The 24000-nt window shown below is 36.8% G+C and overlaps 1 protein-coding gene across 5 annotated transcripts in view; it reads right to left on the bottom strand.

Moving 5' to 3' along the window:
• The window catches only part of LOC135222007 (forkhead box protein O-like), a 726710-nt gene that overhangs the window by 270749 nt on the left and 431961 nt on the right, over positions 1-24000 (bottom strand). For 2 of the 5 annotated variants that reach the window (XM_064260128.1, XM_064260129.1), the window contains exon 5: positions 5437-5495. The exons of the other annotated variants lie outside the window; for them this stretch is intronic. In XM_064260128.1, the coding sequence (XP_064116198.1) occupies positions 5437-5495 (59 nt within the window). The remainder of the gene's footprint in view (positions 1-5436; positions 5496-24000) is intronic. 5 annotated transcript variants of the gene reach the window in all.

The following is a 24000-nucleotide window of genomic DNA, read 5'->3' as shown; positions in this document are numbered from 1 at the left end:
AACTTAATGATTAGAAATAAACGCAACAAAAATGCGGCCACATATGCAAAGCAGAAAACTAATACCTAGCTAATGATATACCAACATATACACTTAGTCGATTCACGCAATCTCCGAAGGCATATTGGTAAAATATATGAGAGTATCTAACATATTGGAACCCAGCAAATCAGGTATGTTCCAAAGGTATGATTATCCAGAACAGAGAGAGAGAGAGAGAGAGAGAGAGAGAGAGAGAGAGAGAGAGAGAGAGAGAGAGAGAGGGTTATACTATATATATTGCACTTATTAAAATACAATCATAATTATAAAGACTTGCAGGCACACCACATATGAAAAGAATGAAAGGTTGCATTACAGCATACGAGTCTAACGAAGTTTGTTAATGTATATTATAATTAATTAATTTATATATATATTATATTTATATATATATTATATATCTTTATTTATATATATATCTATATATCTATCTATATATATATATATATATATATATATATATATATTAATATATATCTATCTATATATATTATATATATATTATATATATATATTTCTATATATATATTATCTTATTTATATATATATATATATATATTGATATATATAGATATATATATATATATATATATATATATATATATATATATAATGTATATACGTATACGTATACAATATATATGCGCGCGAATACAATAATACAAACATTCTTATACTCATATGCTTTAATGGAACCTTCCATTCTCTTGATTTGTGGTGTGGCTTCGGGTCCTCGGAATTATGATTTTATTTTAATAAGTAAAGAGTTACTGGGTACATTATCATCATTAGATGGAAAGTATATGTATTCATTAATATTTTATAGCGATAAATAATACAAAGATTCCCCTTTGGATTAATGCCAAATTATACCCGAATTCGATTTTTGGACCCCAGTAGAAGTTTTAAGATTAGTAAAAAAAATTTAGGAAAATCAATTTATTCCGAGATTTGCGTAAAATGTCTTAAAACAGTATTGCTAAACGTTGTGCTCCCTAGCTAATGAGTTCAAAGGAATTAATATTTGTCTTTCAAATGAGTTAATTTACACAAGAGGGCTACCTGGTAATTTTGAAGAAAAAAAAATATAATTACATATATAGGTATATTAGACAAAATATACATGCTGTATACATACAAACAGGCGCTCTCCTGCCGGCACTTGTGCTGGCCGACGCTTCGAAGCACTCCCTCTGCCATCCAAGAGAAAGGAAAGGAAAGAAAAAAAAAGAAAAAAAGAAGAAAAAAGAAGAAAAAAAAGGGAATTTAGAGCTGCGCCCGTCCATCACATGAATTTTAAAGAGGCCAGATCACTGAAACGATAACGGTCATTCTTACCGTATCTGGGCGAGACACAAACGCCAATAACCATTGCATGATTACAAACACGGTCCTTCAAAAATGTAGACAGAAAGGCAACAGAAAAAAAGATCCCGCTATGGACGACATATATCTCCTAATGTGAGCCAATTGCGACACAAAAATGAAGAGCAAATTTTTTCCCTCCTATTTGTTTTTTCCTTTCCTTCCCGGATAGATGGATGAGACCCCTTGCAGTGTGACATCATTTGCAGGGAATGGTAGGCATTACAGAAGAACTGTGGCTTCTTACATAGGGGCTACGCAATGATGAATCGCAATACTGGCCAATATTGTTTTATGGAATGGTAAGGGGCAATCGCGTACTTACCTCTTAATATCTTGATAACGCAAGAAATGATCATATAAAACAGAATTCCATGAGAATACACACACACACGCATACAAACGCACAAACACTTACACAGTGTGGGAGGGGGGGGGGGGGGGGGGTGATGCAACCACCAACCACACTAGATCGATATTATCTATAACTCACACGAGTGGGTAATAAGGCATCTTTTTTCACGAGTGCTAAGCACTGACCCATTCCAGTAGAGGAACTTTCTTCTGGTCAGAAGAAAAACACACGTTACAATCACCGCTGCTGGCATAAAGGTATATTTGCAGCGAACAGCGATTAAGCAACCAATACGAGGGCAGACGGGGCGGCGTGTCCATCACAATGAGATGACCCACGATAATGACCGCACCAAATGCTCAATTTTGACGCAGCAATATTCCCTCGCGCTGATGGTTTGTACTTCGTAAGATATCCTCAGCTCTACGTTTTGCTTTTATTAAATTAATCTTTCCCAAACAACCGATTCTGTGATTACAGAGCTCCTGTAATATCAGAAAATAACCAAGAGAACCTCTCTCCGATAGAAATATAACGAACAATTGTCCATTTTTCCCGGACAATGAAATATTTCTGAAAATAATATGATGATATTAATTTATTGATATTAAGTGATGGTTGGTGTGCAATGATTCTGATAATGCCGGCAGGATTTTACCGGACGCCCTGCTCAAAATTAAAATCGACTCACTTTATGTAACAGAAATATCCAATATTTTAAAACATGAAGCATACGGAAATGGAAAGACATTCATCATTTTGGTTTCTGAGGGCCTTGGGTTGAAGGCGATTACGCTATGTATGAAACTTAGGCCCGTGGCTGCTTTGAACAGCCCCATATATCTATAAAGCTTTTACGTGAATGTGATCTCTCTCCATTTTCACGTGACGAATAAATAATAAATCACGAAATGCACCACGTACCCGCGTAATATCACTAATATTATTATTATTATTATTATTATTATTATTATTATTATTATTAGAACTCAAGACAAAGTTGAGAAACTTTATCGTATCATAATTTATTTTATTAATTTCTGGTTGTCATGCCAAGCACTGAGGCAGTATCGGCCATTCGGCGCTTTAGACAGTGAAAGATGGAGTTGAAGTAGTTGGACAGCAAGATAGAGATCCAGAAAGCAAAGATGAATTACACGGATGTAAGTAAAGGTGTGACTGGGATAAAACCCCAGTTGCACAAAGAGGAGGTTGAACAGCAAGGCTGAAGAAAGGAATCGGGAAAGGAAGTGTAGTTACAGGCTGACAAATGGAAACACTTTCAAAGGGGTCAAAGAGACATTGCAAACACCCTTCAGCATTGTCTACAGTGATCCTCATGAGGTGCAATGAAGGAATGCCACCTACGGAGAAAATTATAATAATTCGACCTCTGTGAATGTGGTGAAATGTGAGGTATTTTAAATTTACTTCAAAGGGAAGGAAACCAACATATTACCTTGTACTCGTTCTGTGACCATATGAGGATTTTCATCTGAGGGTAAAATTTAACACTAGATTTTTAATAAACAGAAAAAAAACAACAAAAAAGCAATTTTACGGACCATGATAAAGATGAATAATTCTCCTAAAACAGGTCACTAGTTGGAAATAAACGACGAAAGACAGAATGAAAAATGACTAATAATAATAACAATAATAATACACCTACAAAATGAAATAATAAACCTACAAAATGAGAGAAAAACTGAACGCGAGGAAGAGGACGAAAAGGGATGAAAAAACGAGATAGATAGGAACGAAAAAGATGAAAGAAAGAATCTTCTCTTCTGACATACACAGCTCCCTAAACCTCGGCAGTGTCGAGATTTCCACAGAAAACTTTTTAAATTTACTTCTTCAATATTTATGGTTTTCTGAAGTAAAACTGAAAGGAGAGAGAGAGAGAGAGAGAGAGAGAGAGAGAGAGAGAGAGAGAGAGAGAGAGAGAGAGAGAGAGTCACCTTTTATCATTTCAAGTTTTACGATACATTTATGGAAGGAAAAAGTTTTATTTATGAGATCTGAAAATGAATAAAAATGCCACCAAACATGAGAAAAATGTTAATTTTCATGGAGTGAATCAAACATCTGATCAGGTTTTATATAAATACTAGCTGACCAATCCGGCCGGCACTGCCTGGGAAAACTGAGTGACAACTGATAAACTAAGTCTCTCTCTCTCTCCCTTTCCTGTTATGATAGTTGCTTCAGTTACATTGCTCAGCATTTTTGACATTTTGTATTTCACCAATTCTCACCTCCATTCCTATAGGGACTAAACTTGGACTTGAAGGGCACCAGGAGTGTGTCTGTTCATTCCAGCGACCTCAAAAACTGTGGATTAGATACTAATATCCCTCATTTCTGATATTTTATTTCTCACCCCTCATCCCTGTCAGGGCTAAACTTGGACTTAAAGGGCATTGGGAGTGTTACTGTTCATCTCAGTGGCCTTGAAAACTACAAATTAAGCACTAGTACTTGTTGTATTCGATTATATTTACAAGTTATCCCCTTCCCACCCTCTCTCATCCCCCCTTCCTACTGGGGCTGGACTTGGACTTAAAGGGCATTGGAAGTGTTACTATTCACCTCAGTGACCTTGAAAAATATGGATTAGACACTAGTATCTGTCGTTTTTGGTTATTTTTACATGTCATCCTCTTCTCATCCCTTTTCCTATCAGTGCTGAACTTGGACTTGACGGGCATCAGGAGTGTCACTATTCATCTCAGCGACCTCAAAAACTAAGGATTAGATGTTAATATCTGTCAATTTAGGTTATTTTTACATGTCACCACATTCCCACCCCTTTTTAACACTCCCCTCCCATTGGGGTTGACCTTGGACTTCAAGGGCATCAGGAATGTCACTATTCATCTCGGTGATCTTGAAAAATATGGATTACACTCTAATATCTGTCATTTTCGATTATTTTTATGTCACCCCTTTCCCAGCCCTTTTCCTCGCCCCCCCCTTCCTCCATTGGGGCTGAACTTGGGCTTGAAGGGCATCAGGAGTGTCACTATTAATCTCAGCTACCCCAAAAACTATGGATTAGACACTACTATCTGTTGCTTTCAGTTTATTTATTTTTTTACTTTTCACCCCTTTCCCACTAGCCCCACAAAAATTCCCTTTGGTGCCAGTGATGTCTGACCCCCACAGTATTCTTTCCCAGATGCTAAATTATATGTATACCAAGTTTGGTTCAAATTGCTCAATGTGTGTCAAAGTGTATGTGGCACATACATACATCCACTTTTATGTAGTATATAGATAATTTCATTGTGATCACCAAATACTTTCCACTAAAGTGGTCACATAGTTACTTATGCATTCCTATCCATGCTAAAATACCTTTCCATTCATTTATGAATATATGACACAGCTCTAAAGGAGAACTAAAGGAGAAGATCCATCTTCCACACAGACTATATTCTATACAAATCTCACCCCCCCTTTTACTCAGGGCCGGGTCTCCGTTCCAATCAGACCTTAAGACAAGACTTAAACCTACACATCATTTTTCATATCTCGTTATTTGGTTTCTGAAAGGGAAATAAAAAAAAAGCTGAAAAAAAGACAGAACATGTATCAATGGGGGATCCACAGCCAAGGCCACTGACGCACAGTAACAGAAGGAGTTTATCACCCTTATAGACACTCACTGTTTGGATGTTCCTTGGCATACGACGGGTGGCGCAGCCCATCACACAGACTTTCTTACCTGCGGGCGAGACAGAAAAAAAGAAACACGGTCAGACTAGGCAATAAATTGTCTAAAAGGAATATCAATACTAATCAGCCATGCGTGGATGCACAGGCCACTGAAACTTAGTTTTTGATTGTTTACCTGGATAAAAAAAATTTCTCTAAGGCAATAAAATCTCGAAAATTTAATGTTTACTCGGCTTACACTTTCGTATTGTCGCGCAGGACTGCAGCAGAAAAACACTTCTCAGAACCTACATCACAAAGTCTTTCCTTGACAATGGAAAAGATTCGTTTGGAGATTATAATATATATTATATTATATATAATTATATATATATATATATAGATATATATATATATATATATATATATAATAAGAATAACTTGATCACGAAGTATATAAAACGTGATGCTATGTATAAATAAAGGTTTCTTTGCCACGAAGGAAAAAATGAAAAAGCGACATAGCCGAGTACTTTCGGTCCTGCTCGGACCCTTTACTTAAGTAAAGGGTCCGAACAGGACCGAAAGTACTCGGCTATTTCGCTTTTTCATTTTTTCCTTCGTGGCAAGAAATAACCTTTATATATATATATATATATATATATATATATATATATATGTATATATATATATATATATATATATAAAGACAAATTCCATGAAGGAAATAGAAACAATGCAGTTCTGCAATGCCTTTTCGACTTCTTGTCTTTTACTTAGCTAGCAGACTGAAGAAATATAAAATTAGTTTTTAAAATAATTCGTATAAATAAACAGATGGGAATTACAAAGGAAAAGTACTAGAATTCAACACAATTGATGAATTAGGAAACAGACTAAAAACAATATATATATACTAGATATATATATATTATATATATATATATATATATATATATATCCTATGTATATATATATATATATCTTATGTATATTAATATATATATATATATATATATATATATATATATATAAGATACTATATTATATATATATATATATATATATATATTGTTTTAGTCTGTTTCCTAATTCATCAATTGTTGTTGATTCTAGGTACTTTTCCTTTGTAATTCCCATCTGCAATTTATACGAATTATTTTAAAAAACTTAATTTTATATTTCTTCAGTCTGCTAGCTAAGTAAAAGACAAGAAGTCGAAAGGCATTGCAGAACTGCATTGTTTCTATTTCCTTCATGGAATTTGTCTTTATATATATATATATATATATATATATATATATATATATATATATATAAAGGTTATTTCTTGCCACGAAGGAAAAAATGAAAAAGCGAAATAGCCGAGTACTTTCGGTCCTGTTCGGACCCTTTACTTAAGTAAAGGGTCCGAGCAGGACCGAAAGTACTCGGCTATGTCGCTTTTTCATTTTTTCCTTCGTGGCAAAGAAACCTTTATTTATACATAGCATCACGTTTTTTTTTTTTAGTCTCGTTTTATATATATATATATATATATATATATCTATGTATATATTTTATATATATATATATATATATATATCTATGTATATATATATATATATATATATATATATATATATATATATATATATATATATATATATATATATATATAAAACGAGACTATAAAAAAAAATTTGAAGTTCAATGCAACACTTCCTATAACATAAAAAATATGGATTTACGTAATGAAGAAATACAGAAAAAAATGAGAATGTCAAAAGTTCAACCCAAAAAGTATCTTAAAACCAACATTCGTCGATTTTTCTAGATTAAGATTTATGAGTTTATCGACCATCGTTATTAGATATAATCTTATGCAAATTAATTCGAGCCCAATTGACAAACATCAAGTTAAAGGCCATCGTTGTAACAGCTGTCTATATCGAAATAACTATCCGAAAAGCTTTCTAAACGAGAGAGAGAGAGAGAGAGAGAGAGAGAGAGAGAGAGAGAGATAAATGAATGGATACTCTTAAATCTCCTCAGAAAAGATCAAATGTAACAGGAAAACAATTAATTTATAAACGTAATCATTCAGGAGAGGTAAAATTCACACTCGCTGCCCAATTTAAAAAGTATGCAATTTCACGTATAAGAGCGCCACGAAAGAACACAATAGGGTTATTGTGGTTATTGGTAAAAACGAATTTGGCTAACTGTTAAAAACCCAACTACAGTTCTTGAGAGAGTGACAAACACAAAGGACAATAAAAAAAGGTCAAATACCTACACAGTATATATACGTATATATATATATATATATATTATATAATATATATATATATATATATATATATATATATATGAGAGAGAGAGAGAGAGAGAGAGAAACATTTTCAAAATCCATGACGCCGTCTATCTCTCTCTCTCTCTCTCTCAGCGTGAAACAAATGACAGAAGATTCAGAGACGTGGAGTGATATTTTTCGCTTCCAATTTCTTTCCTTTCCTTTTTTCTTTCATTCGTTTTTTTTTTTTTTTTTTTTTTTTTTTTTTGTTCCTTCAGTCCTCGACGCTGCACAAAAGAGCAGTAAATCAGCGGCATCATCATAAGGTCTTTCAACTGTGGTCTTTCCTATCGGGCGCGTGATTTACAACTTCCTAAAACAGTTGCCGCAATGATTAGGTTTAGCGTGTAAATTTCGCACCCATAAATCACGCTTCTGCCAGCAGGAATAAGAAAATAACAGACAGCTCCTTTGGCTTATTAATTGCGAGAGAGGAGGAGGAGGAGGAGGGAAGGGGGAGGAGGAGGAGGGGAGGAGGAGGAAGAAAGGGTCGAAGGAAAGGAAATAGAAATACATGATGGAAAGTAGCACTAAGACGGACTGAAGACGGAAAAAAGATACAACGAGGGTTGGGGGTGGGGCGGGGCGGGGTGGGGTGCGGAGTAAACAAAACACTAAACGAAATAATGAAAGAATAGAATCCAAATATTTTCAAGAAAGGAGGAGAATGAAAAAGAGTTGGGAAATGGAAAGGAGGAGGGCGACTTAGAATGGATGGGGGAGAGGGAAAGTGGGGGAGATGAAGGGAGGAAGAGCAGCTGATAGAAATTATGACATTACGGTTGAAGGAACCTGTCTTTGTTCCAACTGGAATCAAACAGCCCCTCATCAGCCTTTGGTGGGTCATTTGTCAAATGAAGCAAAGATCTCTCACCTTTCTTCGGTGCGTAGGCATTGGAAGCCTTCGCTCATCGCTCACATCACTTCAGAGGAAAGACATTTTCATACTTTGGAAACGTGAAGTGATCACTTGACCTTAAAAGAACTGGAATAGGGAAGAGAAAGAGAGAGACCTTACCTTACAGACCTTACAGTTCGTTCGGGTTGCCCCAGGTCCCTCAGTGTGAGGCGCCTCTAATGTCTACCAGAGAGTTGCTAGTACATCTTCCGGTATATTTTGCATCTTCCAATCTTGGATGGTCTGGGATGCAGTTTAGATATTTGTCGAGCTTATTCTTAAACACATCTACGCTCACTCCTAATATATTCCTCAGATGAGCTGGCAACGCATTGAATAGACGCTGCATTATCGATGCTGGTGCGTAGTGGATTAATGTCCTGTGTGCTTTCCTTATTTTTCCTGGTATAGTTTTGGGCACTATTAATCTACCTCTGCTTGCTCTTTCTGATATTTTTAGTTCCATGATATTTTCTGTTATTCCTTCTATCTGTTTCCATGCCTGAATTATCATGTAGCGTTCTCTTCTCCTTTTCTAGCACTATCTAATTTAATTTTAAAGGATTGTAGTCTTTCCCAGTAGTCTAGGTCCTTAACTTCTTCTATTCTAGCTGTAAAGGACCTTTGTACACTCTCTATTTGTGCAATATCCTTTTGATAGTGTGGGTACCATATCATATTGCAATATTCAAGTGGACTACGAACATATGTTTTATAAAGCATAATCATGTGTTCAGCTTTTCTTGTTTTGAAGTGCCGTAACAACATTCCCATTTTTGCTTTACATTTTGCCAACAGAATTGCTATTTTGATCATTGCATAAACATGTTCCTATTCATCATCACACCAAGGTCTTTAACTGCTTCCTTATTTGTGATTGTCTCATTATTAGGTCCCCTATATGCATATAGCTTTCCTTCTCTGTCTCCATAATTTTAATTTGATTCAAATTTATCAGAGTTAAATACCATCCTATTTACCTCTGCCCAATCATAATACTTTGTTTAAGGTCTCTTTGTAGAGCGTTCCTATCTTCATCACAAGTAATTTCTCTACTTATTCTTGTGTCATCAGCGAAACTACTCACTCCCGAATCCTTAACATTACTGTATCTATGTTTCTTCCAATCATAATTAACAAACAATATTGCAGCAGCACCGTACCTTGTGGCACACCGGATATTACCTTGGTTTCATCCGATTTCTCATCGTTTGCAATAACTATCTGTTTTCTGTTGTGTAAAAATTCTTTTAACCATCTTCCTACTTTATCTACGATATTGTGTTTTCTAATTTTCTTTGCTAATATATTATGGTCTACTTTGTCAAAAGCTTTGCAAAGTCTAGATAAACCACATCTGTTTCATTTCCGCTTTTCATATTTTTGAATATGTTCTCACGGTGGACTAACAGTTGGGTTTGTGTACTTTTTCCGGTACGAAACCGTGTTGTCCTATATTAAACAAATTATTTTTTATTAAATGTTTCATAATATTTTTCTTCATTACCCTTTCATACACTTTCATAATATGTGATGTTAGACTCACAGGCCTATAATTACTTGCCTCTAGTCTTGATCCACTTTTGAAAGTAGGGGTGATATATGCTAATTTGTGCTCATCATAAATCTTGCCTGTATCTACACTTTGTCTTAATAATATTGCAAGTGCTTTGCGATAGAATGAACTACTTTCTTTAACAAAATAGCAGGGACTCCATCCGGCCCTGCAGCAGCTCCATTTTTAATTTCATTAATTGCCTGCACAATATCAGCTTCATTAATTTCTATGTCAGCTAAATATTCACTAAATATTTTAACTTCCCTTACTTCTATATCTTATCTTCATTATCTATTCTAGGGGTGAATTCTCTCTTATATCGTTTCTGCCAGTATGGTTGCAAATTTCCTTTTTTCATTCGTTTAATTAATCTCCCTTCAATTCTCAGAGGGCCTATTTTCTATATTCTTCTTTTATTCATCTTCTTCGCTATGAGTATAATAGTTTGGGGTTTTGCTTGATATTTAATAGGGTTTTTTCTTCCAAGTCCCGTTTTTCATTTTCTTTTGATTGTATAATCTTTTGTTCTGCATTTTCTATCTTACTTTTTAGTTCTATAACTTTCCATGCATTTTTTTCTTTTGCAAGACCTTTTTTCCACTTTCTGATTTTCTGGAACAAGATCCTTCTGTCTCTTGGTATGCATGAATGATGTTTACTTTTCTTCTTCGGTATATATTTTTCCACTATTTTCTCCAATATTTTATATAATATCTCCGTATTTACCCTTATGTCATCACTTACGAAAATGTTATCCCAATCTTTGTTTAATTCTTCATTAATTTCTGACCAGAGAGAGAGAGAGAGAAGAGAGAGAGAGAGAGAGAGAGAGAGAGAGAGAGAGAGAGAGAGAGAGAGAGAGAAAGGCAACTTTACATAAACCTGTGATTCAAACACATTTCAACATTTTACTTTATAGACGAAGAAGCACTGACATACAATCTCTGCCAAACTGTTGAAACATTTCTCCCATCCAGACATACACTAAGAGTGCATCTGCCATAAAAACACAAATAATGAAAATCCGGTAAATAATCACAAGAAAAAATAAAATAAACAAAGGCCTGGTCGTAAACCTAGCGACAAAGCAAAACCACAGAACCTATAAAATGACGCAATAACGCCATGGATTCTACAAACAACCATTCATACGTCTGCTACATAAACAAACTCATAAAAGTGTTTTTTTTTTTCTTTTTTACTTCCCATTTAAAGATAAAAAAAAAAGTCTCCTTGGTAAAGTCGTTGGTGATTCACTGCAAACCTACAAAATAAATAGTCATTAACGATAAGAAAAAATAAAATGTTAACAAAATTTACATATCTTTCAGTTCGAAAAATGTAGAAGAATCGAAGCGTGAAACCATATGAAAAAAAAAAAAACAAAAAAAAAAAGAGTTTCAGTAATACATGGATGAAAGAGAAAATTTGGCGAACTGACTTTACCACAAAAGTTGGTCAACGAATATTTCAAACTCAAAGTTTAACCATACGCATCGTACACACACTATGAACTCATGAATATAGGAAATTCAATGGGCTTGTTCGACCAACAACACTTATACCCATAAAACGCTGCCTATAACAAGTTTTTCGATGTACTTATCATATACATATACATATATACATATACTTAAAAATCACAGTAGATGCACGTGACTTAATTTTCCTGTGGTATTCGCTTATATATATATATATATATATATATATATATATATATATATATATATATATATATATATATATATAAAATATATATATAGTTGATCACGTCCAATAATAATGCCTATCCCAACTACGTCATAAACTACTTAGACAGACATCCATTTACAAGACAAAAAAGCCTTGTTGTCTGCCCAGAGTCATAAAACCGACCTGCAGTTTTAAAGAGTGCTAAAAGAGAAATTAAAAACATTAAAAAAAACAACCCTCTGAAACGACCACCACATCGAAAAAATCGGCGAGTAAAAAAAAAGAAAAAACAATAATGCAAATGAGCTGAGGAGATAACGAAGGTCGCCCAAAACTGGACCGGGACCTGCGCGACGCCCTGAGCGATTATTAGGCAGCCATTTATAATCGTTCAGTGGTTACCTTCAATGACCACGATTGAAAAGAACAGAGGTCCCGACAACCTGTACACTCCACAGAGACACAGGTCTTTCCACGTTGCCTCATGATTAGATTTTGGAATAGATCATCCTCCATCTTGGACTACAACTTTGATACTGCCATGGCTCGACCACCAGCAATTGTAAGGTCGAATCAACATGACTGGTTTCTTGTTATTTTCAAGCATCTTACCAATTGCCCGTATTCTATTTGGGCTCCTGCGATTTCCAGCTCAAAATTCAATACGCAAAACGAATCTATCATCGAATTCTGTCTATTTTTTGCTCTCTCTCTCTCTCTCTCTCTCTCTCTCTCTCTCTCTCTCTCTCTCTCTCTCTCTCCTTTCAATTACGACATCTGCCAGACCCAAAACGACCCCGCATCGCAGTAAGCTATTTCAATCAATAAACGCTTTCCTTGTCTGGTCCGAATCTATCTTTTGATACTTTTAAAACCTTGATGACTGAAATCAATGGTGTTAGCACACAACGCGGTCATATTGCAAACTGCCGCTGGAGGGGGTATCGCCCGAGCCTTTGACGCTCCGATATAGATCTCTCACAGTCCAACAATCTGAATTTCATATAGCCAAATATAATAAAGCTGAAAAGCTTGGAAAAAATTCAGGAAATGGACACAAACGACGACGGTCATACAGATATATATATATATATATATATATATATATATATATATATATATATATATATTATATATATATATATATATATATATATATATATATATATATATATATATATATACAGTACAGGGTATTTTAAAACTTTGAAGAGTCGAGAAGTAATGAGATCATGGTGGTTATTAAAAATACACATCTTTATATATATGTGTATATACAGGTTACTGTAAAACCATCAAAATCCTCTTTGGTTATTTACTGTGATGATAGAATCAAGAATCCATTCACCAGCATCACTTCCCCTTAATATCTAATTTATTCTTTCTCAGAATTGAGAGAGAGAGAGAGGAGAGAGAGAGAGAGAGAGAGAGAGAGAGAGATGAACAGCTCGTGACGCGACTGAATCAATTATCTCGTCAGGTTTTGATCTGCTCATTACCATCGCCATTATCTTGTCGTGGCCACTCTGCAAGGACTCCAGCCATACCGTGACGTCATCCGCGTCCCTTTCCGCGCGTCACGACAACTACAGCTCAGTGTTTTACTGCACGGCTGATTAGACTGAAGACAGATCTAAGTCAGCACATAGCAAATTTCACTGCGAAACAGAAATATCTCACGACTCCGCAAATCTTCACGAAGCGAGAAATACTCGTATTTTCCGCAGCGGAAGCCAAGTACGGACGCGAGGTTTCGTAAGATCGGATGATGACTAAACATAAGCTTTGGGTATGAAGAGGAGACGCTGGCTCTTTTGTGGGCGACGGATTTCGTGCCATAGTTCCACTTTTGAAAATGTATCGGAATGAAAAGACGAGGATCGAAACTTTCGTCTCACTGTCCGATCATCGAAGAGACCGCAAAAAAAGAAAAAAAAAAAAAAAAAAAGCACGACGAGGAACCTCAGCGACGTTCACAGGTGAAGATTCAAAGAATGAGAATTTGTGATTATGAGAACTGAATACTGCAGTTGTCTAAGGAAGAGAGAGAGAGAGAGAGAGAGAGAGAGAGAGAGAGAGAGAGAGAGAGAGCCTTCATGTCCGAAGACGACTATAGAGATGTCCACGGCGTTGGCCAACGTCGTCCTGTCCGCCGAAAGGTGTAAACGTCAAGGGGGATTAGTGGAAGACGACCAGGGAAGCGGCAAGGCGTTCTGAGGAGCTCCTTCCTTGTGACTCATTTTCATAATTATACTCTAATGCAAATTAATTCTTTTAATAGTAATCCCACTACCACCTGAAAATATATTTCGTGCACAAAAATATTTTTATAAAATTTCGCAGTATTGAGGGTCAACTAAAACTATCCATTTCTTATATTCAATTCAACATTCACGTCACACTAGTTGACGGCGAGGAAAAGTTCTTTCGCTTTGCAACATAACGTGATTCTTCATACCATGTCATGAGATGATGCTAAGAAAAATAATAATGTTATAGGACAATAATTCTATCATAATATTATATCAAATTCTCCAGCCAAAACCAAGACTACATTATGGAACAGACTCGTCAGGAAAATGCAAAACAAGAGACGTCTCGCATACAACAACACACTGCGTACATGCAAAAAGGCCACATGACCAAAATATTCTTTAGCACAGGGACGGGCGAAGACATGACTTTCTCCCACCTCAGTAGAGGCGAAGAATCACCACCAACTGGTCACCATCCACATCATCATCATTGCCTCTGAGAAATTCTCCTTTGCCTTCACTTCCACAAATCTCCTCCCTCTCTAGCATCCATACACAGTGTTCTCGCGTAAGTACGTTTGTGTACGTTTCTAAAATGAATGAAAAAGTGAAGGCGACTTTGAAGAAGTCTGCAGTGACCTGCAGTCTGCAATGCATCTGGCTCTGGCCGCCTAGGCAACGCGTTCTTCGTCGTCTGTTGTGATAGGGGAAAAAAAAAAACAAAAAAAAAAAAACGTTTCACTGCATTAAAGGGAATTGCAACCTTCCTTCACACCTCTTTTACCCCCTTCTCTGATCCCCCAGCCTCTCTTTCCCCTCCCCATAACACGAGTCCCGCCCCCCAGCACCCCACAACAACCACTTACCAGTATAAAGGTCAAAGGGCATTTCCCCGCTACATATGCAATACGCTCTGCATCATCAATAGCTCGCTATTTACACAAATATTTTATTCGGATCATTAACAAAAGACCCTTTTTTATCCTTTTGTGTTAATTCAAGATTCAACTGTGGAATGGAGTATCGTTAAAGACACATTCCAAAAATATTAATGACCGGATGTAAAAGCATGTCGCTAATCACACAGCAGCAGCCAAGTATAATCAGATAGTGATTTATCGCAAGAGTTATTTTTCTCGTCCACACCCCCACCCCCCACCCCCACCCCCAACACCCCCACCACCATCAGGACCATCACTTTCCAGTGGAAGGCACCTTGCAAGTCGTTCCAACGCGCTGAATTACATGAGCATTCCAGGCACAACGAATTCGAAGTAAACAAATCACTGTCGCCTTCCAATTCCAGAGATCCAATGTATTACAGAGCAGCCCAGGAGGCGTAAATACTCTCTGTACATCACTGGCCAAGTGCCAGACACAACAAACGGTGAGAGAAAATCGAAAAAGATACGAAAAACTTTCCTTCCAAAAGTTTCTTCCTTCCTTCCTTCCTTCACATTGCCTGCATAAACTATTTTCTCCCGGTCGCTGTGGAGACCAGGAGACAGACATTTTCAAATTGTGTGACTGAAATGAGTTTCGAGAATTTTTTTCTTTACTTTTTTTTCTTTGAGGAAAGAAGGGGGAATGGAAGAAAAGAGGGTGGGGCTCGGTGTGTGTGTGTGTGTGTTTTGGGGTAGGGGGAGTGGCGGGAAGCGGAAGGGCTAGAAGTTGGGTCAAGGGAGTTTGAAAACAACTGTCTCTCCCTAGGGTGGGGTCCTACTTTCTTTCCCCGCCATGCGAGCCTTTTGCGTCATTTTAATCAAGTAAGATTCACGAGTTTATATCGGTCGTCATGAGCCGAGGGCGGCGGCGGGCGGGCATAGCACAGCTTTCCTGTGACTCAACCAACTCAAGCCCAGACATAATTTGCATGGCCTCGTGTTTACGTCATGCGCGTGGAAACTTGAGTAATTTGAGCAAACTGTTTTGGCCCACGACGACGTAAAGACAGAATGGGAGGAAGGAGAGCTTGTTTACCAGAGGACGCGTCTGCACACCGGCACCACTCCATACGCGCCCCGTCTTCCCTGGAACGAACTTGCGCTCCTCCCCCGACACACCACCACCAATACACAGACCCATGAGCCCCCAACCCCTCCACCTCCTTCCCCTGCATACTCCCCCACCTCACCACACCAATTGCGTAGCTGGACATAGGTGTTGTCACATCTCTGGGGTATACCCTTGCATGAGACACGCTAGATTAGATGGATATGTAAATGAAGGAGAGGCTGCATGGCGCGTTTGCACCCCCGTCTGGGATCTTCTCTGTCTGTCTGCAGAGAGAGAGAGAGAGAGAGAGAGAGAGAGAGGGTTGGTCTCTACGGAAACGAAGATTGCAACGATGCAAGAGCCACGCACGAGTAACGAAGGATTAACTACTCAAACAAGTATAACAATCTAAAGTTAATTTCACTAAGGAAGCCCTTAGATGTGTGTTGATACGCAAAATATTTAAGGAGAAAATAATCTTTTCACACTGGTAGTTTACAGCTCTCTCTCTCTCTTTCTCTCTCTCTCTCTCTCTCTCTCTCTCTCTCTCTCACTGTACTATGTGTGTGATTCAAATAAATCTCAACTCCCTTCCATGTCTCCGGGGAGAGCAGAAATGCCTCCTCTTCATCAGACGCCTCCGAATGTGTGCATAACACTGTATCACAGGCCTTGACGACCAACTTCCAAGCGAATTATGTCTCATATAGATGTTACACATTCCGTATTTAAACGTAATCGACGTTATTAGCAGTCTGAAGTAAATAAAATGCTGCCCTAGGATATATTTTCTCTTTCAGACAGAAAACGCACCTTCATCAACACAAAATGAAAAGTGTTTAATTTCCAATACAAAACAATAATTCACAATAGAGTAATGACTTGTTATTACCAAAGACAAAAGGTATCAATCTTACACTCCAACAACCGACAACCGTATCTAATCATTCGTACATGTTTACGTAATACTTCTGGATTTAATAAAAAAAAAAAAATGACTCAAACCAACACGTCTTCAAACGGAGAAACAAATTCAGTTATATATGGGTCGAGATATATTTAAAACTTATATTTATTTCTAAATATATATTTTACCCATAAATAACCGTGGATTTGTTTCTCCACTCCTGGAATATTTTTATTTTCATGATTATCAATCAACATAACTTTCTCCTCGATGCCTAATGCATTACGCATTCCAGTGAAACTGAAAAACAATGGTATTTATTAACGAAGAATATTCTCATTAAAGCGAAACGCCCACACTAATAGCAGCACAAGGAGAACGTTCCTTATCGGAAGGAAGGATGATCTATCTACTACGTCTGTATTGAAGACTTCTCTACTTCACCTTGAAATAACTTTGGATTTTACAACCATTCGCAATGATTTTCATAAAATAAATAGTCCATCGAGGAATAAGACATTCGATATTTGCTTCTCATAGGAATTTCTACCAAAGTAAGATGCTAAATGCAGAGCAAAATATTTTTAACCTTTTAATAGAATCTTAGAGTAGGTTTGTTTTTCTTTTCTGAATGACTGGTAACTCTCTGAATTGAATAATATTTTCCTGTGAAAAAATGTGTCATCATTTAATGAAAGGCATTGGCATGTTTTTTTCTCTTAACAAAATACTGTGTAATCTGCCATGTACTAAAACATCGATGTCGATACTGCTCACGCTTCCTTACCAATAAAAACCAAAAGTTGATCAGTAACTATAAAAGAAACCTCATGGAAATCACTTTACACAGGGTAAGTCAATTGAAGCAAATGAGACCAGAAACAAAAGAAAACAAAAAAAGGAAGAAGCAATATCTAGATAAAGAGGATTGAAAACAGATGTAATAGCATCAACTACGAAATAAGTACAGAACTAATAAGAAAAACAAAAATAACACGAGTTGTGATGCTTACGACACGGAAAATTAAAGACTGAAGAAGAAGAAGAAAAAGAAGAAGAAGAAGAAGAAGAAATTGTGAAATGAAAGAAGTGCGAAGTCTATAGGCGGATTTGGCTGAGCACCACCCAACACCCTTCGAGGGGACAACAAGGGGATATAAAAGTAAAATAAAAAGGGATTAGGAAGGGAAGAAGAAGAAGTAGACGATGATGAAGGAGTAGAGGGCGGAGAAGGAGGGAGAAGGGAAAATCCAGTGGGCAGAGGGGTGAAGGGGAGTCGTAGGGCAGGAGGGAGATCGAGGAAGGAGACAACATGGGTTCCAGACATACTGGGGGAAATGTGTGTAAGAATCTCAGCTAGGATGGGGGAGTGGGGGGGATAACATAGTAGAAGGGACGGACAGAGAGAGAGAGAGAGAGAGAGATGAGCAACAGGTATCCACACAGACACAGTCGGTCACTAAGGCTGCAACGACTCTACCAGAACGGTGGTAATGAACGTCTGTCGCGCTCCAGTCTCTCCCACGACGGTTCGCAGATTCTCGTCCGCTGGAGTGAAGGCGGCGAAATAACCTCCTAACAGTCGCACGAATCTCTCTCTCTCTCTCTCTCTCTCTCTCTCATGCATCACGGATACAGACACAATAAATATCGTATAGACGTGTCTGTAAACACACACACACTATAGTATATATATATATATATATACATATATATATATATATATATATATATATATACATACATATATATATACATATATATATATATATATATATATATATATATATATATATATATACTTATATATATATGTATACTAATATATTATGTCATACATACACATATATAACTTGTAATATACATATATGATATACGTACTCGTATTACAAGTGATGTAATGTATTGTCCCCTCTCTCTCTCTCCTCTCTCTCTCTCTCTCTCTCATGCCAACACAGATACACATACTATACATATCGTATATATGCGTATACATTCATACGCCAACGCACTTATATGTAGTATATATACATATATACGTACACATTACCAAGTAATGTTGAGAGAGGAGAGAGAGAGAGAGAGAGAGAGAGAGAGAGAGAGCCTCGCGACCAACTCGCAATTTGCGGCGGTCACATCAAACAAATGGCTAAGCAAGAGAAGCGATGAACAGGACAGAAAACAACCGCGACACCGTGTATTCAAGTACAGCAATAATGGTCGGAACAGTGCAAGACATCTGCGGTTTTACATCAAACTAATATTCCCGTTACGAGAGAGAGAGAGAGAGAGAGAGAGAGAGAGAGAGAGAGAGAGAGAGAGAGAGAGAGAGAGAGAGAGTAAATAAGACGCTCATCTTTGGAGATGGGTACATAGACTTTCTTGCACTAAAATTTGTACTCATGTGCATCTAAATATCGTTACTTTGAATAAATTACACTAAGTTTATATACATATATATATATATATATATATATATATATTTTATATACACATATTACATACATAATTATATATATGTATATATAATATATACATAAGTACATTATGTGTGGAAAATGTAGAGCCCAACGATCCCTTTGAAATTAATCCTCCAACATTAATTGCTGGTCCAGGTTGTCTTCACTTGTTACTATATACATCAAACTGTTTTCTTAATGATGTAGACTCACACACACACAATATTTCTTACCATTCAAAGGAACTCTTATCTCCGAACGAGGAAAAAAAGATTTCCAAGGTAAAATACCGCATAGATGCTTCGTGACTCACGCCACGATGTAAAATAACTCTCTTTATATGCATAAAAAATATTTGGTGACTTAAGGAGTAACATTACTCCAGGAAGTTATCAAATTACACAATATCTGAACCGACACAATGAAAACGTTTGCATAATCTTAAACTGATCAAATATTAATCAGTTATTATGCTTCGTTAAAAATCTGATTAAGAAAAAATGACGTCAGTATCCAGACAGAAATTTATAAAGCACAACAGGAACGGATGAAGAAAATAAAATGAAAGCGTCATCATAAGGAATCAGGATGAAAGTGGCACTGAAAATGAAAGCTTCAAGCCATACGTGCAACAGGAGTATCATCCGCAGATCTCTCGACTGTGAAAATAGACCATATAAAAAGAACACGACTCAAACTAAAACCAGCAGCAGTAGCGTACAATGAATCTCTTGATCAGATAACAAGGGCCACTCCTCTCCAGCTGATGGGAGGAGAATGAGTGAGAGAGTGAGAGCAAGAGAGAGAGAGGGAAAAAAAACTAAGTGTATAATCCATACAAATCAAACACCAGAGGAGAAGACGCAGCACCTCTGAAGGGAACACTCGACGTCCTTAGATTCTAGCATATCGAAGTGGAAGACGATGAAATGCGCAGCAGACGGCATCAGATATATTCAATATTAGGCTCCGTGTCAACGCGCACACATACTTTTCTCGAGCGACAGTGGAGAGAGAGAGAGAGAGAGAGAGAGAGAGAGAGAGAGAGAGAGAGAGAGAGACTCATTTCTGTGCCAATGTACGTTCATAGTTTACTCACATAAAATTTGCATTTTTGTCTGAATAAGTTTGTAAAGTTAAGAATGACCGTTCCGCAAAATTGCCTTCTTGAACATCACCAAGTGTCTCTCTCTCTCTCCATACACACACACACACACACACACACACACACACACACACACACACACACACATATATATATATATATATATATATATATATATATATATATACGTATAATATATATAATATATATATGTGTCTGCTTATATATATGTACAATGTATGTATAAAACCTAATGGAATTTCGTGACAAGAATAAAAGTGACTTGTGGTTAATTAAAGCCAGTGGCGTGCAGGAGATACTTCAAGTGTAGTCCCCCAAAGTTCACCGCTACTGTTTCACGCAAGAGCGCTTTGCTTGTGGGCCATAAAACCCTTATAAAACATTAATCATCCAGAAGTGATGATCGCGAGGTGACACTCAACGACTTCCCCTGATAAATGAAAATAGCAAAAAATTATGGGTCGTTTATGTCTGCGTTTACGAGGACATCTCTCGGGAAACTTGTCAATTAAAGAAATCTGTGGGAGTCAAATGGGTGGTGGACACTGGTGCTTCTGGGTGAGGGTGGGTGGATGCCAGGCCATACCTAGACAGAGAGAGAGAGAGAGAGAGAGAGAGAGAGAGAGAGAGAGAATCGATACCCATCCAAAACGAAGCACAGAAGAGGGATAACTGGGTTAAAACTTTTCTTAAGACTATAAAATGCTTTAAGTAAACTTGATAGGTCCCAAATCTTGACAATGAATGATTAGATATGTAATAGCACTCTTACACATACTTATATACATATACATATAAGTATATATATATATATATATATATATTTATATATATGTGTGTGTGTGTGTGTGTGTGAGTGTGTGTGTGCGTGTGTGTAATTGAATCACGAAAATTTGGAACGTGATGAATATAAAAGGTAGAAGCCAAGAAGGAAAGATCTCGCAGCACTCCACTGTTCCACTTTCCTTCGTGGCTTCTACCTCTCTCTCTCTCTCTCTCTCTCTCTCTCTCCTCTCTCTCTCTCTCTCTCTATATATATATATATATATATATATATATATATATATGTGTGTGTGTGTGTGTGTGTGTGTGTGTGTGTATGTTGTATCAGATACTCATTTAAAACATGAGAAAAAATTTTAATACAACTTCCACTCTTTATTTGTGCTCTCTCTCTCTCTCTCTCTCTCTCTCTCTCTCTCTCTCTCCTCTCTCTCTCTCAAAGCAGAGATGCTACACTAAAATCGAATTTTGTAACCTTCCTCCTTTCTGTCCATCATAAAGAACCACTGTGATTATATGGTTTTAGATAATTCACAAAAATGTACAGCAATTATTATCATTACCGTACCATTATCGTTACTGCATAGCCATAAACATTTAAAGCAAGCTTCCATACGATTTAACCTCCATGTGTTAAATCTGAAAAACAGGGCAAAGAAAACGACAAAGTTATTTAAAGACTAAGAAAAAGCAAGCTCGGCGTCTATTTATAGGCTTTTCAACTAAGCCTCGTCGTGCCGTTAACAAATTCATTATCCCCCTATGAAGTTTTCAGACGCTGTTTCTGTAGCCTGTCTTATTCGAAAAGACTATGGCGATATCTGTCCATTATGATAAGATCTTCTCAGTAAATTCAGAGGGTTAGTTAAAGAGAATATAAATGACTCCCACACAACGACTCATTAAGCTCACAACAATTCCAGAACTGCTAAAAGCACATAGTATAAGTCTGATCGGTCCATATAGGACAAAACTTTCCATATCTTATTCGCATTTATAATACCTCTTTATTCATCAAATGCCTAATAAGTTTTTTGTTTTTCTGTCACCGAGTGGCAAAATTCAGTCCCTATTTACCGAAATTTGTACTTCTACATAAAACACCTCAATTGATCTATAACAAAAAGACTTTTGAAAATCTTATCACTTAATAATAGGTCTAGCTTGTACGGACACGTACTCTGCTTCTCCATTGCTCTGATGGTTCCGGGGTTCTCGAGTCCTTCAAGTATTTGCTTTAAGGACTGGCGTCTTATAATGATTTCCTTTCACTTAAGAAGTGAGCTAAATAATGAACTGTTGACGTTGTTGATCAGTTAATTCTCGACCGTGAAAAGTAACTTGTATCACTTCGATTTATTTCCGTTCAATTTTCCCAAGATTAAAAAAAAAAAAAATCTTAGAAACTGAAGGGAGAACCAAGAAAGAGAAGTGCCTGGGGTGTAGGTAGGGGGGATGTTCCAGGGAGGGGATAGGTTGAGGGGGGTTGAGGGGAGGAGAGGTATCTAAGGTTCCAATGTCAGCGTGGTGTGGTGTAATTGCTCTCCGCGTCCCCTCTAACCTGAAACCTAAAACCGGATTGCGCTAATTGTAAAAAATTTGAGGGATTTTCATTCTGGGTCGACGGAACTTCAAAAGAGATTTCGTCTTTAACTGTTTTAATACTTCGTCAACTTTCTTTCCAGGATGGTCAAAAAAAGTGTTTGTAATTTGTAACTTGTAATGACACATTTCATCGCGTTCCCTTAAATAAGCTATTTCTATCCGTGCTTATCATACAGTGACGAGAGGCTTTCATGCTGGTACTGTATTTAAATAGCTAGCTATAAACTGTAATTTTTATATATATATATATATATATATATATATATATATATATATATCTTTTTTACAGATTAAAAAACAGAAAAACAAATTTGCAAAAAAGCTACCACACGCAGCCGAAAAGTCTTTCGATACAACAGTGCAATAATTCTATCAAAGTATAGAATAGAATATAGGATTTAGGCCAAAGGCTAAGCACTGGGACCTATGGGGTCATTCAGCTCTGAAAGGGAAATGGAGAGTTAGGAGGTTTGAAAGGTTTAACAGGAATAAAAACCTCAAAGCAGTTGCACCATGAAACAATTGCTGGAGAAGGTGGAATGTCAGATAAAAGAAAGGTAATATGAACGGAGGTAAAGTGAAGTGAATCAAAGAGATTGCAGTTAGAGGCCGAAGGGACGCTGCAAAGACCATTAATTAAAGTAATGTTTACAGTGCACCCACTGAGGTGCACTGACGGCAATACCCCACTATCATAGTCATCAGTCGAAACGCGCGTTGGCAAAAGATACAAATGAAAAATAGAAATATGTGGCTTAACTAGTAGCTTTAGCTCACAAATATACCCCATTACTTCCAAAAAGTAATGATATATTTCACACCCCCAATGATGGGAATTTCGACTAGATCAAAATCGATAAATATATTCCTTCAAACCTTCAAATTAATAAATGATGATAAAATCCTCAGCATTTCCCTTGTAATATACATACTACACCGCACTAGTTAGTGGACATTGTCAC

This window comes from Macrobrachium nipponense, chromosome 3 (genome assembly GCF_015104395.2).
Source record: "Macrobrachium nipponense isolate FS-2020 chromosome 3, ASM1510439v2, whole genome shotgun sequence".
Classification (NCBI taxonomy): domain Eukaryota; kingdom Metazoa; phylum Arthropoda; class Malacostraca; order Decapoda; family Palaemonidae; genus Macrobrachium; species Macrobrachium nipponense.
The sequence above is the reverse complement of the archived record's forward strand: the minus strand, read 5'-3'. Positions and strand labels throughout refer to the sequence as shown.